The sequence below is a fragment of the Phocoena sinus genome, chromosome 1 (genome assembly GCF_008692025.1).
Source record: "Phocoena sinus isolate mPhoSin1 chromosome 1, mPhoSin1.pri, whole genome shotgun sequence".
Classification (NCBI taxonomy): Eukaryota; Metazoa; Chordata; class Mammalia; order Artiodactyla; family Phocoenidae; genus Phocoena; species Phocoena sinus.
This window is the reverse complement of record NC_045763.1, coordinates 65,378,092-65,393,103: the sequence shown is the minus strand read 5'-3', so window position 1 is coordinate 65,393,103 and position 15,012 is coordinate 65,378,092. Positions and strand designations below refer to the sequence as shown.

Here is a 15,012-nt window from a genome sequence, read left to right as displayed (position 1 = left end):
TGCGTGGGTCGGTTTCATGATGGTACCAATGGCATTTGTGACACCTCGGTGCTGACAGCAACAGGTCACCCAAGCAGAGCACAGAGGTACCATGTAGAGAGGAGGCCAAATAATAAGTGTTGTATTTCTGCAAGCTTCTTGATCTGAAGATCAATACGTATTTTTACCAATATATCTGAAAGAAAGGTGTACACAGTAGAAGTCTTGTTGGAATGAAATACACTTTGAGTCAATTTTGTACGTCACCAAAGACTCTTTAATCACAGGGCTGGACACTTTAAGTAACATAATGAGATAAGAAAATGAAAAATATTCTAAGAAATCAAACACACGACTCTCAAACACGTCTACTTAATTCAGTCTATGAAAACATAACAATTGTTAAGTCCCCACCAACGACTAAGGCCCCATCTCCAACCAACAACATAAAATTAATTTTTCCTTTACAAAATTAAAAATTCTTCAAATACATTCTGTTTTGGCTCTTTTGCATTTCATTCCTCAGCCACAAATCCAGAGCCCAACTTGTGGTGGGGAATTAAATAGGACCAGTGTGAATAAGCCAATTTAAGGAGACCTTAGAGGGTAAAATATAAATGGAAGCAAGGCTGCCATTGTTAGAATTGTTGCTGTCAGTTTGGGGGAAAACTCTCCTTAGGTAAATGCGGAATGCTGTCAGCTGCTGTCCTCAAAGCTGCCACAATTCCGGCAAGAATGAAAATGCATCGGGCTCATGGGATCAGACACATAGCCTGCATCGGGAAAGAAGTTCAGCTGTTACTTATCGGCCCTTCAGCCCATCTCCCCATTTCTCTTAACCAGCCTCAGCCAGTGCAACGCACAGCTGCCACGCAGCCTCTCCTGGCTCATGTGAACAGAGAGTTTGGACAAGAGTTACTGACAAGCAATTGTAAAACAAAAGCAGAATTTACAATGAAAACAGAGAGCTGAGACCAGAGGAACATCAGTGATGGGTGTTTGGCCAGGTGACATTTTGAATTCGGAGTAAAGAAGGGTACAGTTCAGGGAGGTGGTTTATCATGATGGCTAAAAGTATGGGCTTCGTGTCAGGCGAATCTGGGTTTAAGCCCTGCCTGCACTACTTACCAGTTCTGTGACTTTTGTTAACCTTTCTGAGCCTGTGTCTTCATTTGTAGAGGGGAGAAGTCATAGGGCTGGTAATGCACATAAGACAGCACAGTGTCTGACACATAGTGAGTGCAAAGCCGTTGATGGCTGAAAATGGAGGTGGAGATGGCAGTAGAGAAAAGGAAAGAGTATTCTCTATAACAGGTTGGCTCTGGTTGTTTTCTTTTTTTTCCTATCTGAAAGTCCAATTTTTAATGCTTAGGTCTGAGTACTAGTGGCATTTGATGCTCATTGAAACAATAGCCCTGGGTGTGTCCAGAGAATTGAGCTAGTGCCTCAGAATCTGGCCACAGTCCTAGAGAACGTAGGACATGAGCAGGGAAGCAGTTACCTTTCCATTCCAAGTAGGGAAACCATTCATTGTTTCTGTGAAAATGGGCACATTTGTCAATAGCTAATGCTGCTTTTGCTTCCCTTTGATAGCCGAGTTTTCAGAACCAACTCAGCTATCCACATTTTCATTAAGACTTCTGGCAATATGCAGTTCGATGGGCATATTTATTTTCATAAGAAAGGTCTCTGTCAAAATCTCTTAGGCAGCACATATACTCTCCCGAGAGGCAGCACCACTGCTGCCAATGCTGCTGTGACCAGTCCTCTTCTGCTAGTGGGGCTGGCCCTGGCCAGCTGAAATTAGGTTAGGGGAAGCAGGATACACATTATTGAATCCTAATTCTGGGCAGACTAAAAATCTACACCTTAGAGCATAAATATTTCCTTTCATCCAGACTGAAACTGCAACTTCATCCCAGGCATAAACAGATGCTTTAATAAGCACGTAATCCTTTCATTACTATAATCAACCTTTTAATGTACCACATGTGATTTGTCTGGCCTATGATGCTTCATGCCTCTCTCTCCATAGGACTCCAGTGGAAATCTGATTGTGAGCATCCATCCTTCTAGTGTGGGCAGGTTCACCTTTGGAGACGGGTAGCAAAATCAGCAGGGCATGGATGCTGACATTTATTATTGATACCATCATCACCAGAGTTGAAGGACAGACTCTGTGCAGTCACTCAGCTTAAGAGGGACCAAATGAAATTTGAACACAGGCTTTAAGGAAAGACTGAACCATGTCTACATGTTTTGTTACTTCAGGGTGAAAGGTTTCAAGTACAGCTAGGTACTTAATTTTATCCTCATTCTCTAGCCCTGTTCTGTGGGTGGGGAAGAAACAGTTCATAAAGTTGCTGTTATACCACAACTAGTTTATGAAGTAGAAATGGAGGGCAATTAAAGAGTTCTTTCTTATACGGTGTGATGTTCCTAGTGGGAGATATTGAATATATCTTTTTTGTCTATTGGGACTGTCACTCCATTAAAACATGCTAATGTTTTCTTCTACCCCGGGTACATATATGCATAGGAAAACCCTACTTTTTAAAATCATTGCATCACTTTTGTCTAACTTCATTTTGAGGAATTCTGCTCAACGTCTTATCTCTTTAAGAAACAGATCGTTAAGAAATGCTTCATCTTGAAACTCCACCATGAAAGAAAAGACTTCTGGTCAAAGCACACATTTCAAAGGGTGCCCTCTATTTTGTGGTTGTGCAGTCACATCTGTAAAGGTTTGAAAAAACGATATTATATCTATAAAAAATGTGATGATGTGACACTTAGAGCACATTTTCCCCCGTTACTGGATTGGCCAATTATGTTGTAAAGCTGATGATAAAAAGCACTCGACTGCATTCTAGACACGTACTGGGAGTCGGAAGCACAAAGTTTCCTTCCTTTAGTGTTCCCAAGTAGTTTGTCGAATCCAGAACAATTTTCTTCTTCGTTTCTTAGAGGCTTCCTATTGCCTTAGGTATGATACTCTGCAGCCGAGGTGCATTGGTGAGGATTCTAAAGCTGCAGGGTCTATTGCCATCTATATCACAGAACCAGGCACACACCACCAAATTTATTCTCCCACAGACCCAGTCCTTGTAATAAATCTGTTCTCTTTAACTGACATACATTTTTTCAGTCCTCCATATTGTCAAAGGAAGTTCCCATGAATAAATGAGCCCATTGTACTAAAATTCCAATTAAATATAGAGCTTCTCAGGCTTAGAGGTGGGAGAAAGGACATCACAGGCCTGGCACATTTATATGGCAGCTGATAAGGGGGACTGCCTATCCTCTGGCTTCCAGGGGCGAGCACAGAGCTATGTTAACTATTTCAAAGAGCTTTATTAATTCTTTCTAAAATAGTCCTGTGCAAAACAGATCCCATCAGTGATACCCTCACCTCCTCTCCAGCTTTTTGAGCGAATAGCTGGGTTCACATTTTACCCTCCGGCACTTGCTAAAGAGAAAACACTCCTGTTTAGCAAGGATATGATGTAATTGTGGAAATTAATCTCCTCCTGTAGGGAGGAGTTTTCTCCTCCTCCCTATACCTGCACAATATGGGACTTCAAGGTAGTAGACTCAATAAGGTGGAAACAAGGTGTAGAGGTAGTAGACTCAATAAGGTGGAAACAAGGTGTTTGGAATGTCACGAGATGCAGGAGATTATTTTCAAAAAAGAGCTGTACTTTTTCCCACGGACACACACACTCCCATATACTTCCACATACACTTACATACTTATGCACACATTATTAAGTGCAAAGGTAACTGTAGACTTATACAAGACTTACAAGAGCAAAGTTTGCACTTTTATGATATAATATTTTTAAAGTACCCTTCATCTCTACTTATTACAAAATAGAATACTTTCTCCCTCATTATCAAACAGACATCACCTTCCTAGGGGTAGTTTCCTTAGTCAATCTGACGAATCTGTATACTTACCATATTTGTCAATGGGTGAGAACTGAAGACTTTTCTTCATGTCCTCCAAAGACAGGCCTTGAGAGGCACATTGTCCAGCACTGGAAAATTCCATGAGACACTGTGAAAACCATGGTGGTGATCTGCTAGTAACATTTTTATAAAACAGAATTTATTCACTCAGATAGATCCCAGAGAACTGGCAAAGTGGTACAATGGTATTTTTATTTTACTGGTGGTTTGTTGGGAAAGAGTTCAGGATTATTTGGAGCATGTCAGATCTAGGTGTGAGTCCTGGCTCTTCCAGGCAGGCTCCAATTCCTTGCTGTGTAACCTTACACACGGTACGCTTTCTGAGCCTTAGTGTGTTGATCTGTAAATTGGGAAAAGTACATAAATAATATGTAATTTGTTTTTGTTTGTTTTTAAGATGTTGGGGGTAGGAGTTTATTAATTAATTAATTTATTTTTGCTGTGTTGGGTCTTCGTTTCTGTGCGAGGGCTTTCTCCAGTTGTGGCAAGCAGGGGCCACTCTTCATCGCGGTGCGTGGGCCTCTCACTATCATGGCCTCTCTTGTTGCAGAGCACGGGCTCCAGACGTGCAGGCTCAGTAGCCGTGGCTCACGGGCCCAGTTGCTCTGCGGCATGTGGGATCCTCCCAGACCAGGGCTTGAACCCGTGTCCCCTGCATTAGCAGGCAGATTCTCAACCACTGCGCCACTAGGGAAGCCCCTGTAATTTGTTTTGATGATTAAATATAGCAAAATAAAGAGTTGAATATCAAATCTGGATTAATATCCTTGCAAGCCTTGCTTAAAAGGAACTAATAGAACATTATTATCTTAGTAATAATCAACAGAAATAAAACACATCCCAACAGTTATTGCTATTTTTATATTGTTATTATAATAGTACTTATAAGAGACAGTGATAATAGTATTTATTGCATGATTCCTATGTATTAAGCATTTACATATATAATTTCATTTACTCTTTTTTTTTTGCGGTACGCGGGCCTCTCACTGCTGTGGCCTCTCGTGTTGCGGAGCACAGGCTCCGGGTGCACAGTCTCAGCAGCCATGGCTCACAGGCCCAGCTGCTCTGCGGCATGTGAGATCTTCCCAGACTGGGGCACGAACCCATGTCCCCTGCATTGGCAGGCGGATTCTCAACCACTGCGCCACCAGGGAAGCCCATCATTTACTCTTTATCACTATCTTATCATTACCAAATCATTTCTCTCATTTTCTAGATTAGAAACGGAGGCTGAGGCAACCAGGTAACTTGTTACACGGGTTTGGTAAACGGCTCACCTAGGATGCAAACCCAAGTCTTTCAGATTCTAAAGCCTGTACCTTTGTCCACTATTCAAATGGGAATTTCCTTATGGTTCCTGGCTTTCATTAAGCCTTCTCTTTGCCAAACCTCTCCTACTCTATCATGTTGGTTAATGGGATCTCTTCCTTTCTACCTTTTCAGACTCAAACCTGAAGTTATCAAAGCCCTCGCCCTGATATCTAGTCACATTTGTCAGTTAATGGTATAACTGTAATTCCTGTGGTATCCACCTCTCTCATCCATATTTTCGCATCCTCAAAGAGGCGACCTAGTTACCCCCCGAACAGCCCCACATGTCCATAACAGAACTCGTAACTCTCCCTGTTCTCTAGAGAACTCTCTAGAGTTCTCTCTAGCTCATTACAGGCACCACACCATTCAGTGGGTTCAAAATTCTTGGAGTCATCATCGGTACCTTTCTTTTTCCCATATCTTGCACCTAATCCAAATCTTTTTAACTTTGCCTCCAAAATGTAACCCTAATCCATCCACCTCTCCTCCTTCAAGGTCTAGGCCATATAATCTCTTTCTTTTCTGGACCTCTGCAATTTGCCTCCTAATTGATTTTCCTGCTTTCACTTCTGTCCCCTTATAATCCATTCTCCATATTTTACCCAGAGTGATCTTTTCAAAATTTAAAACAGAGTAAGCCATTCACCTACTTAAAACATACTTAAAACCTTCCAATTGCTTCCCAGTTCATTTAAAATAAAACACAAATACTTTACCCTAATCTACAAGGCGCTGGCCCTGCTTAAGTCTCCAACCTCGCCTTGTATCCCTCCCCATCTCTGCTAAGCACTTCTTTTGGTGTTCTTTCTGTCCTTTGAACCTTCCAATCTCTTTCCCAATCCAGAGCTTTTGCATTTGTTAATTCTGCTTTTCTTCATAAACCCAAATCCTGTTTTGCTGAACCCTTCCCCTTCCTTCCCCATGACTGGTTCCTCTGTCATTCAGGTCTCAGTTGGAATGTCACCTGCTCAGAGAGGCCTTCCCTGACCACCATTCCAAAGTGGCCATTCCCCTGTCAATGGTCGCTTTCTGTTATATCACATTGACCTATTTCTTTCTTTCAGGACTATATAAAATTATCTTGCTTATTCATCCATTTATTTCCATATTCTTTCAAACAATGAAATTGGAAGGCTTGTGTATCTTGTCTCCCTTATTCCTTGCTATATGCTCAGCACTCAGAACAGTGCTTGGCACATAGGAGAAGCTCAAAACTTGTCTTTTTAAAGATTTAATTAATAGATCCCTAAAGGATGTCCTTCTCTTCAGTCACTCAATCCTCCTCTCCACAAGTTCTTCCTCTGACAAAAATCTGACCAGGCACTTCCCTGCTCCTCACTGCTGTTCCTCAGGCCAGACCTGCAAATCCAACCTTCTGCAATCCAAACCTCCTTGCATTCTCTGTATATCTTATAGTCTACAATTCCTAAATCCATCTTTTGTTTCTCCACATTCAAGCCACACTAATAAACTTTGGCCTTTCCAAACATTCCTGAATTTTCCCTTCTCCATGGTTGTGGCTGAGCTGCTGCTGTGAAGCTGCTTGGTGACATCTTATTGTTCCTTGACAGGAAGTAGTATGGTGTTATGGTTAAGAATGACAGTAAGCATTCTGGTGCAAGGCTCCTTGAATTTGAAACTTCACTCCATCACTTACTAGCTCTATGACCTTTGGCAAATTATTTAACTGTTCTGTGCCTCAGTTTGTACAACTGTAAAATGGGAATTATAACAGACTTAGCTTATAGTGTTAATCAAGAGAATTAAAGGAATTAATAAGTTTAAAGTACTTTGAACAGTGCTGACATTTAGTAAGCACTCAATAAATGTTACCTACTTTTGTTATTTGTTAAGTTCCAACTCAAAGACAGCATTTCCTCAAAGTCCTCTTGGATACTCCCAGTCAGAATTCCATATCCTTCTAGTACTTTGTACTCCTAGCACAGTGCATATCAGAGTCTGCCTTGGTGTAGAATGATCTGTATTTGTATACTAATACCCTACTAAACAGAATGCTCCTGCAGGTCAGAGACCCTAACACCTTTGGGTGTCCAATAGGACTTAGCTGGTACTTTGTAAATAGTTAAAATAATAAAATTGTGTTAAATAAAGTTAAGTTATCACAAAATGTTCATTTTGAGTAGTTAGATTTTTCTAAACACTTACATGAATTCACATTGATTAATTCATTTAGCTGCCTTAAAAGTGACTACGTTCGGTCACTTTCTTAAGCTATAAAGTGAAGATGTTGTTTCTTAGAGGAAAACAGTGATTAAAAAGAAGAAGTATCGACTTAAAGTGGGACATGGTGTGATCTCAATCAATATTAAATGGCAAATCCCACTCAGTTCTGGGCAATATAATATCATTCAAGATATTCTTGAAAATAAAAATTACCCTACTAATTCCTATAACCTCTTTATCACTCTAGCTCCTCTTAAGAAACGTGCCATAAGCAGTAGTCCTGGCAACAAGAAGATAATAGGGAATAAATATTTTATGATCAAAAAGGCTATCTGGTTTCCTATGAATAAAAGCCCATCTCCAAGGTATCTTATTTATTTAGTTGCTGAATGCAATTCATGCCAGGGGACTTAACCTTCCTGCCCAAGAGATAACACACAGGCTGTCTCTGGCTGCTATTCTAGGATGACAGACAGATGGAAGCTAAGCACACCCAAGTCAAACAAAGCAGAAGAAACCAGACCCTGATCAGTGGAACTAGTTTACCTCAACCCACGGGTATCCAGACCTCACCAGGAGTTTCACAGAAGCCCAGAGTTTAAGAGACACACCGGGACCTCCGTTTGCTGAAGTTGTGGTCAGTGAAAATAGGCATTTCCAGGATGCAGCTGCCCCATGAATTCAGTGAAAGTAAATGTGAACTAATGGCAGGTAAGGAAAACACTCAATTTTTCAGTGTTTCATACTCCTGGTCACCTAGGTAGCTTTCTTTATGCTAAAAGGACAATATATATCATATATAGGCATATATATGAATGATATATAATATTATAATGTAATTTTATGTATACCTTTTATGAGAATGGAATGAAACTTTCTCTTTTAAAGAGAACAAGATAGTCCTTAGGTTAGTTTTTGCATACTACAACATTATATTGATATATCTGATTTTAGTGTTAAAAATGTTTCAGTTATTTTAGGCTAAATAGTTCATGTTAGCTCTGTGATGTATCTGTAAAGGTAAGCATAATCATCAGCTATTTTCTCTTATAAAGGTGTACTAGGGAATGAATAATTTATCCAGCATGAAGAGCAGAACCAAAATTCAGAAATTATTTTTTGCCTCTCAATCCATGCTTTATGGGTATAGACTACATAGTAGATTGGCTGCTAATGAGGCCAGTTCAAACCCAAATCCAAAACATGCAATTTGTATTTTTGTGTCTGCACACCATTCAGACTATGGCTTGTCAGCACAAAATAGCCTGTTTGCAGTCACTCAGGTACCCTGAGCAGAGACAACAAGGACATTCAAAACTAAAATATGAGGCTATGTTGGCTGAAATGAATGCAGAGATAGTGACACTCATGACAAGCACGTTGAGCAAAAATATTATCCAATGAGAAGTAAATCAATATATATGTAAGATACAGAGGAACTGTGAAGAATGGGAAAAGTAGTAGCAGATAGAATATACCCAAATATAGCTTCAATTCTTCAAGGCAGGAGTTAGTTTACAAGCTAAACTGGTGGGTTAATGAACATATGGGCAAAACTCCCAAAAAGAATATTAAAACAGAGTTTTTCTGTACATTTAAAAAAAGTTCTGATTACTAGAAGCTAGCATGGCTTTAGTAAGAAAAAAATCAAGCTAGATTTGCTTTATTTCTTTTTGGTAAGGATAAATTTAAAGGGGAAATCCATAGGTTAGAACATAGAGCTAGAGTCAGATAATGGGCAGAGTTTCTCCTGATTGCTTTGTAAGTAACAAGGGGAGATCTGTGCCAGATGACAAGTGGGTAGATGGGATTGCCACTGGTTGAATATTCAGAACCAATACAGACCTCAGATAGGTGACATTCCCCACAGGTTAAGTAGAGCCTTAGACATTGGGAATAGTTAAAACAAAATACCACATTTCCTAAAATTCGAATTGTCCAAAAATAGATTGAGATGTTCTAGAAGGAGGTACCGTCCCATCCCTGGACGTATTCAAGCAATGGCTGGAGCATCTGGTATCGCAGGGGGCTACAGAGGAATCCAAGTATCCACCTGGAGGTCACATGACCTCTATTTCTTACATTCTATGATGCTTTAGAAGGATTTTGGGAACCACGTAGACTTTGTGAAACTAGTTCCGATGTGTTGGAAGGACAGAGTGAGATTACACAGTTCCCACTTAGGCAGAAGATTTTTATCTGCCTTATCTGCACTGTCTGACATTTGGCCAGGGCTGAATGCCTGAGTCCCACACACATGCCACAGCATGTGGCTACACATTACTGCTGCTACTCAAGCTGGTGTTTGTAGCTTTTTTTTTTTTTTTTTTTTCGCGGTACGCGGGCCTCCCACTGCTGTGGTCTCTCCCGTTGCGGAGCACAGGCTCCGAACGCGCAGGCTCAGCGGCCATGGCTCACGGGCCCAGCCGCTCTGCGGCATGTGGGATCTTCCCAGACCCGGGGCACAAACCCGTGTCCCCTGCATTGGCAGGCGGACTCTCAACCACTGCGCCACCAGGGAAGCCCTGTAGCTTTTTGTCTATATACGTTTCATTTGATATAGTAACTGAACCATGCTAGTTGCCTGAAGGAACCATCTCCTTCAGTGATTTTTTCAAAGGAAGAACCACACTGCCATCTAAGATGAAGCAAAGGCAAGTGTGGAGAAATCATTTTCACATAAACCCATCCTTAAGGATTTGAATGACAGGTTGTTTAAGGCTGGTACTGGAAAATTCAGCGCTGATTCACAACGTTTTTATATAAGATAAATTTGTAGAATACTCATGTTGAATGCCTGAGGGGTGGAGAAAAACCCTAAAACACTATGTCATCTCTTAATCCAGAAAGGTATATTGTTAAGGAAGGTCCACGAGGAAGGAAAGGTACATTGTTAAGGAAGGTCCACGAGGAAGGAAGAAAAATACTGTTTGAAGAGACTCCAGGGAATTTGAGTGCCATCTCTCCTGAGTGGTGGGAGCAGGCCATGCCACAGTGAGTGCAAGTGGCCCCATTTAGAGCCTCAGAAGCAGTCAGTGTTGTGGCTTCCAAATGCTTTTGGTACTGAAGCAGTGAATCATGGTTTGGGCTGTGGAATTTCATGAATTCTCAGAATATTTACTAGTGCCATAATTTCTTCTGACTGAATTACATTCCAAAGAAGACTTCAGATGGGCATACAGTCCAAACGAAACTGTTTTTATCGTGTTCTTCCAAGTGTGGCTTTTGCAGAGCTGGGGATTTTGATTTGGTGAATTACAGCAAATGCATGTAGTCTACATGCAAGGGTGAAATTAAAACAACCAAATAAAAATAAAATGACCTAGAGCATTATCCTATCATAGTGATATAAAAATAATTTCTTATATTTGCAGAGGGCTTTATAGCTTGCACATACTTTTCTATTGACTAACTTAAAGAATTTTTACTAAACCTCCATGAGGTGTCTGAGAAAGTATTAATTCCATGCAGGTGGAAAGTCAGGCTCAAGAATTTTGAATAACCTGTATAAACTTACAGAGCTAGCAAGAGGCAGAACCAGAACTTGATCAAAAGGTCTTCAGACTTCCAGTCCACGCTTTTTCTTCTAAAATACACTTCAGTTAACAGCAGCACATGTCAAACTGTTGGTGTGTTACCATGTGGAGAGCTCACCGAATTAGTCATGAGTTACAAAGTTTTGGATCCTTTGCATATAAAGATGATCAATAAATTCCTCATGGAGAAATATTCCTCATCATCATAGAGAAACCAGAATCAGCTTTCTTGAGTCTTGCTTTGTTAGACCTTTTAAAAAATTATACTTTCCCCTATCTAACTATGGCTTTCCTGTCCCTGAGCAGTGATGTCAAAACATGAGACACACACACCAAACTTTCTAAATGAGATTTTTATGATTCTCCCGAACTCTCTGAGCTTGTGTAAGGTTTCCTAAGCTGCATGCATAGATTCATTTTCCTATAACTGCCCTAAGTTGAACAGAAAACGATTAGGTTACCAGAGTGGTTAAAGACTTCAGGCAAAATTTTCTTCCATTCAAGTTGTTCCAATTAGTTTTTATGCAGCTAAAAATGCTCTCGGGCTACCTGTAACCTGAAAAATTTAGCCATTTGGACTTTGCATAAAACAACACCATCCAAGGCCTCACAGCTTTGCAAATATGCTTTGTGGTTTATTGGATCTTTCTGCTGTCTGTCCGAATGATGTTACCTGTGTAAGAATATTAGCGTAAGGATCAGTGCCATATGCACCCTTATCCCCTTCCTCAAGAGGAATATATCCAAGTTAGGAGTCATTTCTTTCACTCAAAAGGAAACACAGACAGGTAATACTTAACCAGAATTTCAGTGCTTTGACACTACTCTAAAGGACTAATACAAAGAAAAGGTGGAGAAACAGCCTGCTGAGATCCCTAATGAAGGTATTTACACAAAGAAAATAAATGCCCTGCTGTAGAAAAGGCTACTAGACTCATAGGGCTGTTTTTGGCATTTAGCTGAAAACAGATCTATTTAAAACAGATCTGTCAGAAAGGATAAATGCCTTTCTACACTTTGCAATGTCTTTCTATGATGCACACATTTCCTCTGGCCTAAAGAGAAAGATGACATTTCTATTAGAAATGGAATCACCTTTGGCCTAACTTTGAAATAGTTTAGTCAGACTCTTACGAATAAACCTTTGTTAATTTATCAGCTAAATTCAAAATATTTATTTATTCATGATTTCATCCTGGCTCTTTTCAAAACATTGTTTTGTCTTTGTCAATATTCCCTACTTGATAATGTCCTAAATTAAAACAAATTTATTGCACCCATTACAGTGAATGGGCAATGACCAAAGTATCTAATGGGGCCAGAGGTCAGTGCAAAGTATCTCTTTCAGGAAAATCAAACCCATCAGCTTTCTTTCAATGGCAAATGTCCCCAGGCTATAAAAGGACTGAAAGACTTGGCAATGGGTCATGGCTCTGTTTGAGCCATTAGGCAAATATCCACGGTCTCAGCTCCCTTATTTTTAAAGGAAAAAGCAATTAGGCAAAGAATTATGACTAAGGAAAAATGCAGTGTGAACTGAAAGTGTGTGTTAATTCCTTGATGGCTCATAAATTATTAATGTGCTCAACAGTAACCTAACAACGCTACCATCTCTCAATTTACCTTTGCTTTAAACAGGTATAAACAAGTCAATTGTACAGTCCAGCAGGCGGACTTCGCCTGCTAAGCTTAAACTGAGGAACATCCTTTAAATATAGCAGAATCTTTCTTATCCTTCATTGTCTGTACTCACTATTACCCAGAAGGAAACTCTTGTTAAATTTTAGAACTATGAGATCTTGGTAGCATGACAGTCATTAAGCCCACTCCTCTTCCCTCCATTTTTCCACCTTCCATTTTACTCAGAAGCAAATTGAAGCCTTGTAAAGTGAAATAACGTATCCAAGTTCACATACTAAGTTTATAGTAAAGTCAGGAATATAAGCTGGAGTTCTAAACTTCTAGTCTTCTTTGATGGTTTTTATTCTTATTTTTAAGTGAAAAGGGAAACTAAAATTTGTTGCATACCTGCTAAGCACCAGGAACTCAACTAGATGACTTACAAACCTTATTACCTTTGCTTCACCTAACAACCCATTTTACACGCGAGGAAACCAAGGCTCAGGGAGTCTAAGTCTTATCTAGGGTCACCCAGCTGTATAATTCAGACCTAGGCTAGGCAGTATCCAAATCTCCTCCTTTCCCCACTTAACCTTGTTGGCTCTAGAAGTGTTTCCCAAATTTACACCTATAATCTTGTCTCTCTCCCTCTCCACATGGCTGTTCATCAAGCACAATGCCAGGTGCTGTGCTAAGTACTAGGGATACAGATATGAGTGTGATGGGCATGGACTCTAAGCTTTGGGGTAAATAGAACTGTAGACATAGACAGGTAAACGTTAATGCCAGGGAACATGGTACATGTTCTAAAGGGTACCCTTGCTACACAGAGGAAATGACATGACGGACAAGCAAGGGTTCCCAAGGGGGAAATTCTGGGGAAAGGGCTGGGGTAGGGGCATGTGCAAAGACCTAGGAAATTAAGTGGCCAAAGCGAATATATATTTTTTTAAGTTTTCATTTTGAAGCAATCTCAAAAATAGTTGCAACTATGGTATGTTTTTTTCACCTGAACCATTGGAGAGTAAATTGCCAATCTGATGCTATAATCTCCCCAATACATTAGCGGATTCCTAAAATAAAGACATTCTCCTACATAAGCACAACATAGCCATTTCATTCCACTGTCAACTCTCAGACTCCATTCAAGTTTGTCAGTTATCTCAATAATGTTCTTTATAGCAAAAAGATCCAATTCAGAAAAACACAGTTATATTTCTTTAAGCTCCTTCAATCTGGAACAGTTCTCAGTTTCTACTTGAATCTCATGACATTTTTGAAGATGACAAGCCAGTTATTTTGCAGAATGTCCTTCATTTTGGCTTTATCTGAGGTTTACTAATAATTAAATTAAAATTATGCATCTTTGGTGAGAAGTACCACAGAAGTGATGCTGTATTCTTTTCATTGTATCTCATACATTTGAGTTATCCCATTATTGTGCTGTTAATTTTGATTACTCGATCAAGGTGGTGTCTGACAGGACTCTCCACTACAAAATTGCTCTTTTTCTCTTTGTAATTAATAAGTATTTTGTGAGGAGAGATCCTATATCTCAACCAACTTTCATTATCTTCATTTATTTATATCTGTATGGATTTAAAGTTGCTATTTCATTCAATGGATAATAATGTTATGGTCGTTATTTATTTTAATGCTCACATTATCTCATAGTTGACATGCAGGAGCCCCCTCAAGCTGTCCCTTTGACATATACCCATCTTTTTCTGAGTACCTCTTTCTTTTCTGGCACAAGACGTTCCAGGCATATTTTATACATTCCTTGTCCCAGACTTGAAATCTGCCATTTCTCCAAAGTATCCTGTTTCCTTTTAGTGGAAGAGTACTTAGAAATCAAGATCCAGGTGCTTGGTATGCCCCCAGGTCCTCTCACTGAGCAGGCAAAGCTAGAGAACACACATGTATATACACATGTGTAAACACATTTAGACCTCTTCCTTGCCCTCAAATAATAAATTCACACTTATATCTCCAATTCAAACCATCACGGGGTCTCTCCTAGTTTCCTGCCTTCCCATACCTATAATGCCTTCTCTGACAATGAGAAACCTGGTTCCCATTATTCTTAATATCTTTACTTATTTGATCAGTGCCCCGAATGTATAAATCTTCGGCTGCTGTTGCATGCCCACCCCTCAATTCACACAGACACCCTCCTTTACCCCACTTGGGCTCCAACATCCCATACCCACTGCCGTCCCCACAAGGATGCCCTCCTTCCCATCTTGTGTTCTGACACCCTGTTCTGGGATATTCCCCACCTGGGTGCCCCAAGTGGATGCCCTCTTCACCCTGCTTGGATTCCAATCACTGCCACTGGACTGCCTACCTGCACTTATACACTCACCACTCTCATGCTCCAATTTCTTCACACCTGGTACCT

At 40.2% G+C, this 15,012-nt stretch overlaps 1 protein-coding gene across 1 annotated transcript in view; it reads right to left on the bottom strand.

Moving 5' to 3' along the window:
• Window positions 1-233: 233 nt before the first annotated feature.
• The window catches only part of TNNI3K (TNNI3 interacting kinase), a 290,825-nt gene continuing 276,046 nt past the window's right edge, over window positions 234-15,012 (bottom strand). Inside the window, exons 24-25 of the mRNA XM_032602669.1 lie at window positions 3,940-4,019; window positions 234-752 (exon numbers count right to left, since the gene is read on the bottom strand). Coding sequence (XP_032458560.1) covers window positions 676-752; window positions 3,940-4,019 — 157 coding nt within the window. The 3' untranslated portion in view covers window positions 234-675. The remainder of the gene's footprint in view (window positions 753-3,939; window positions 4,020-15,012) is intronic.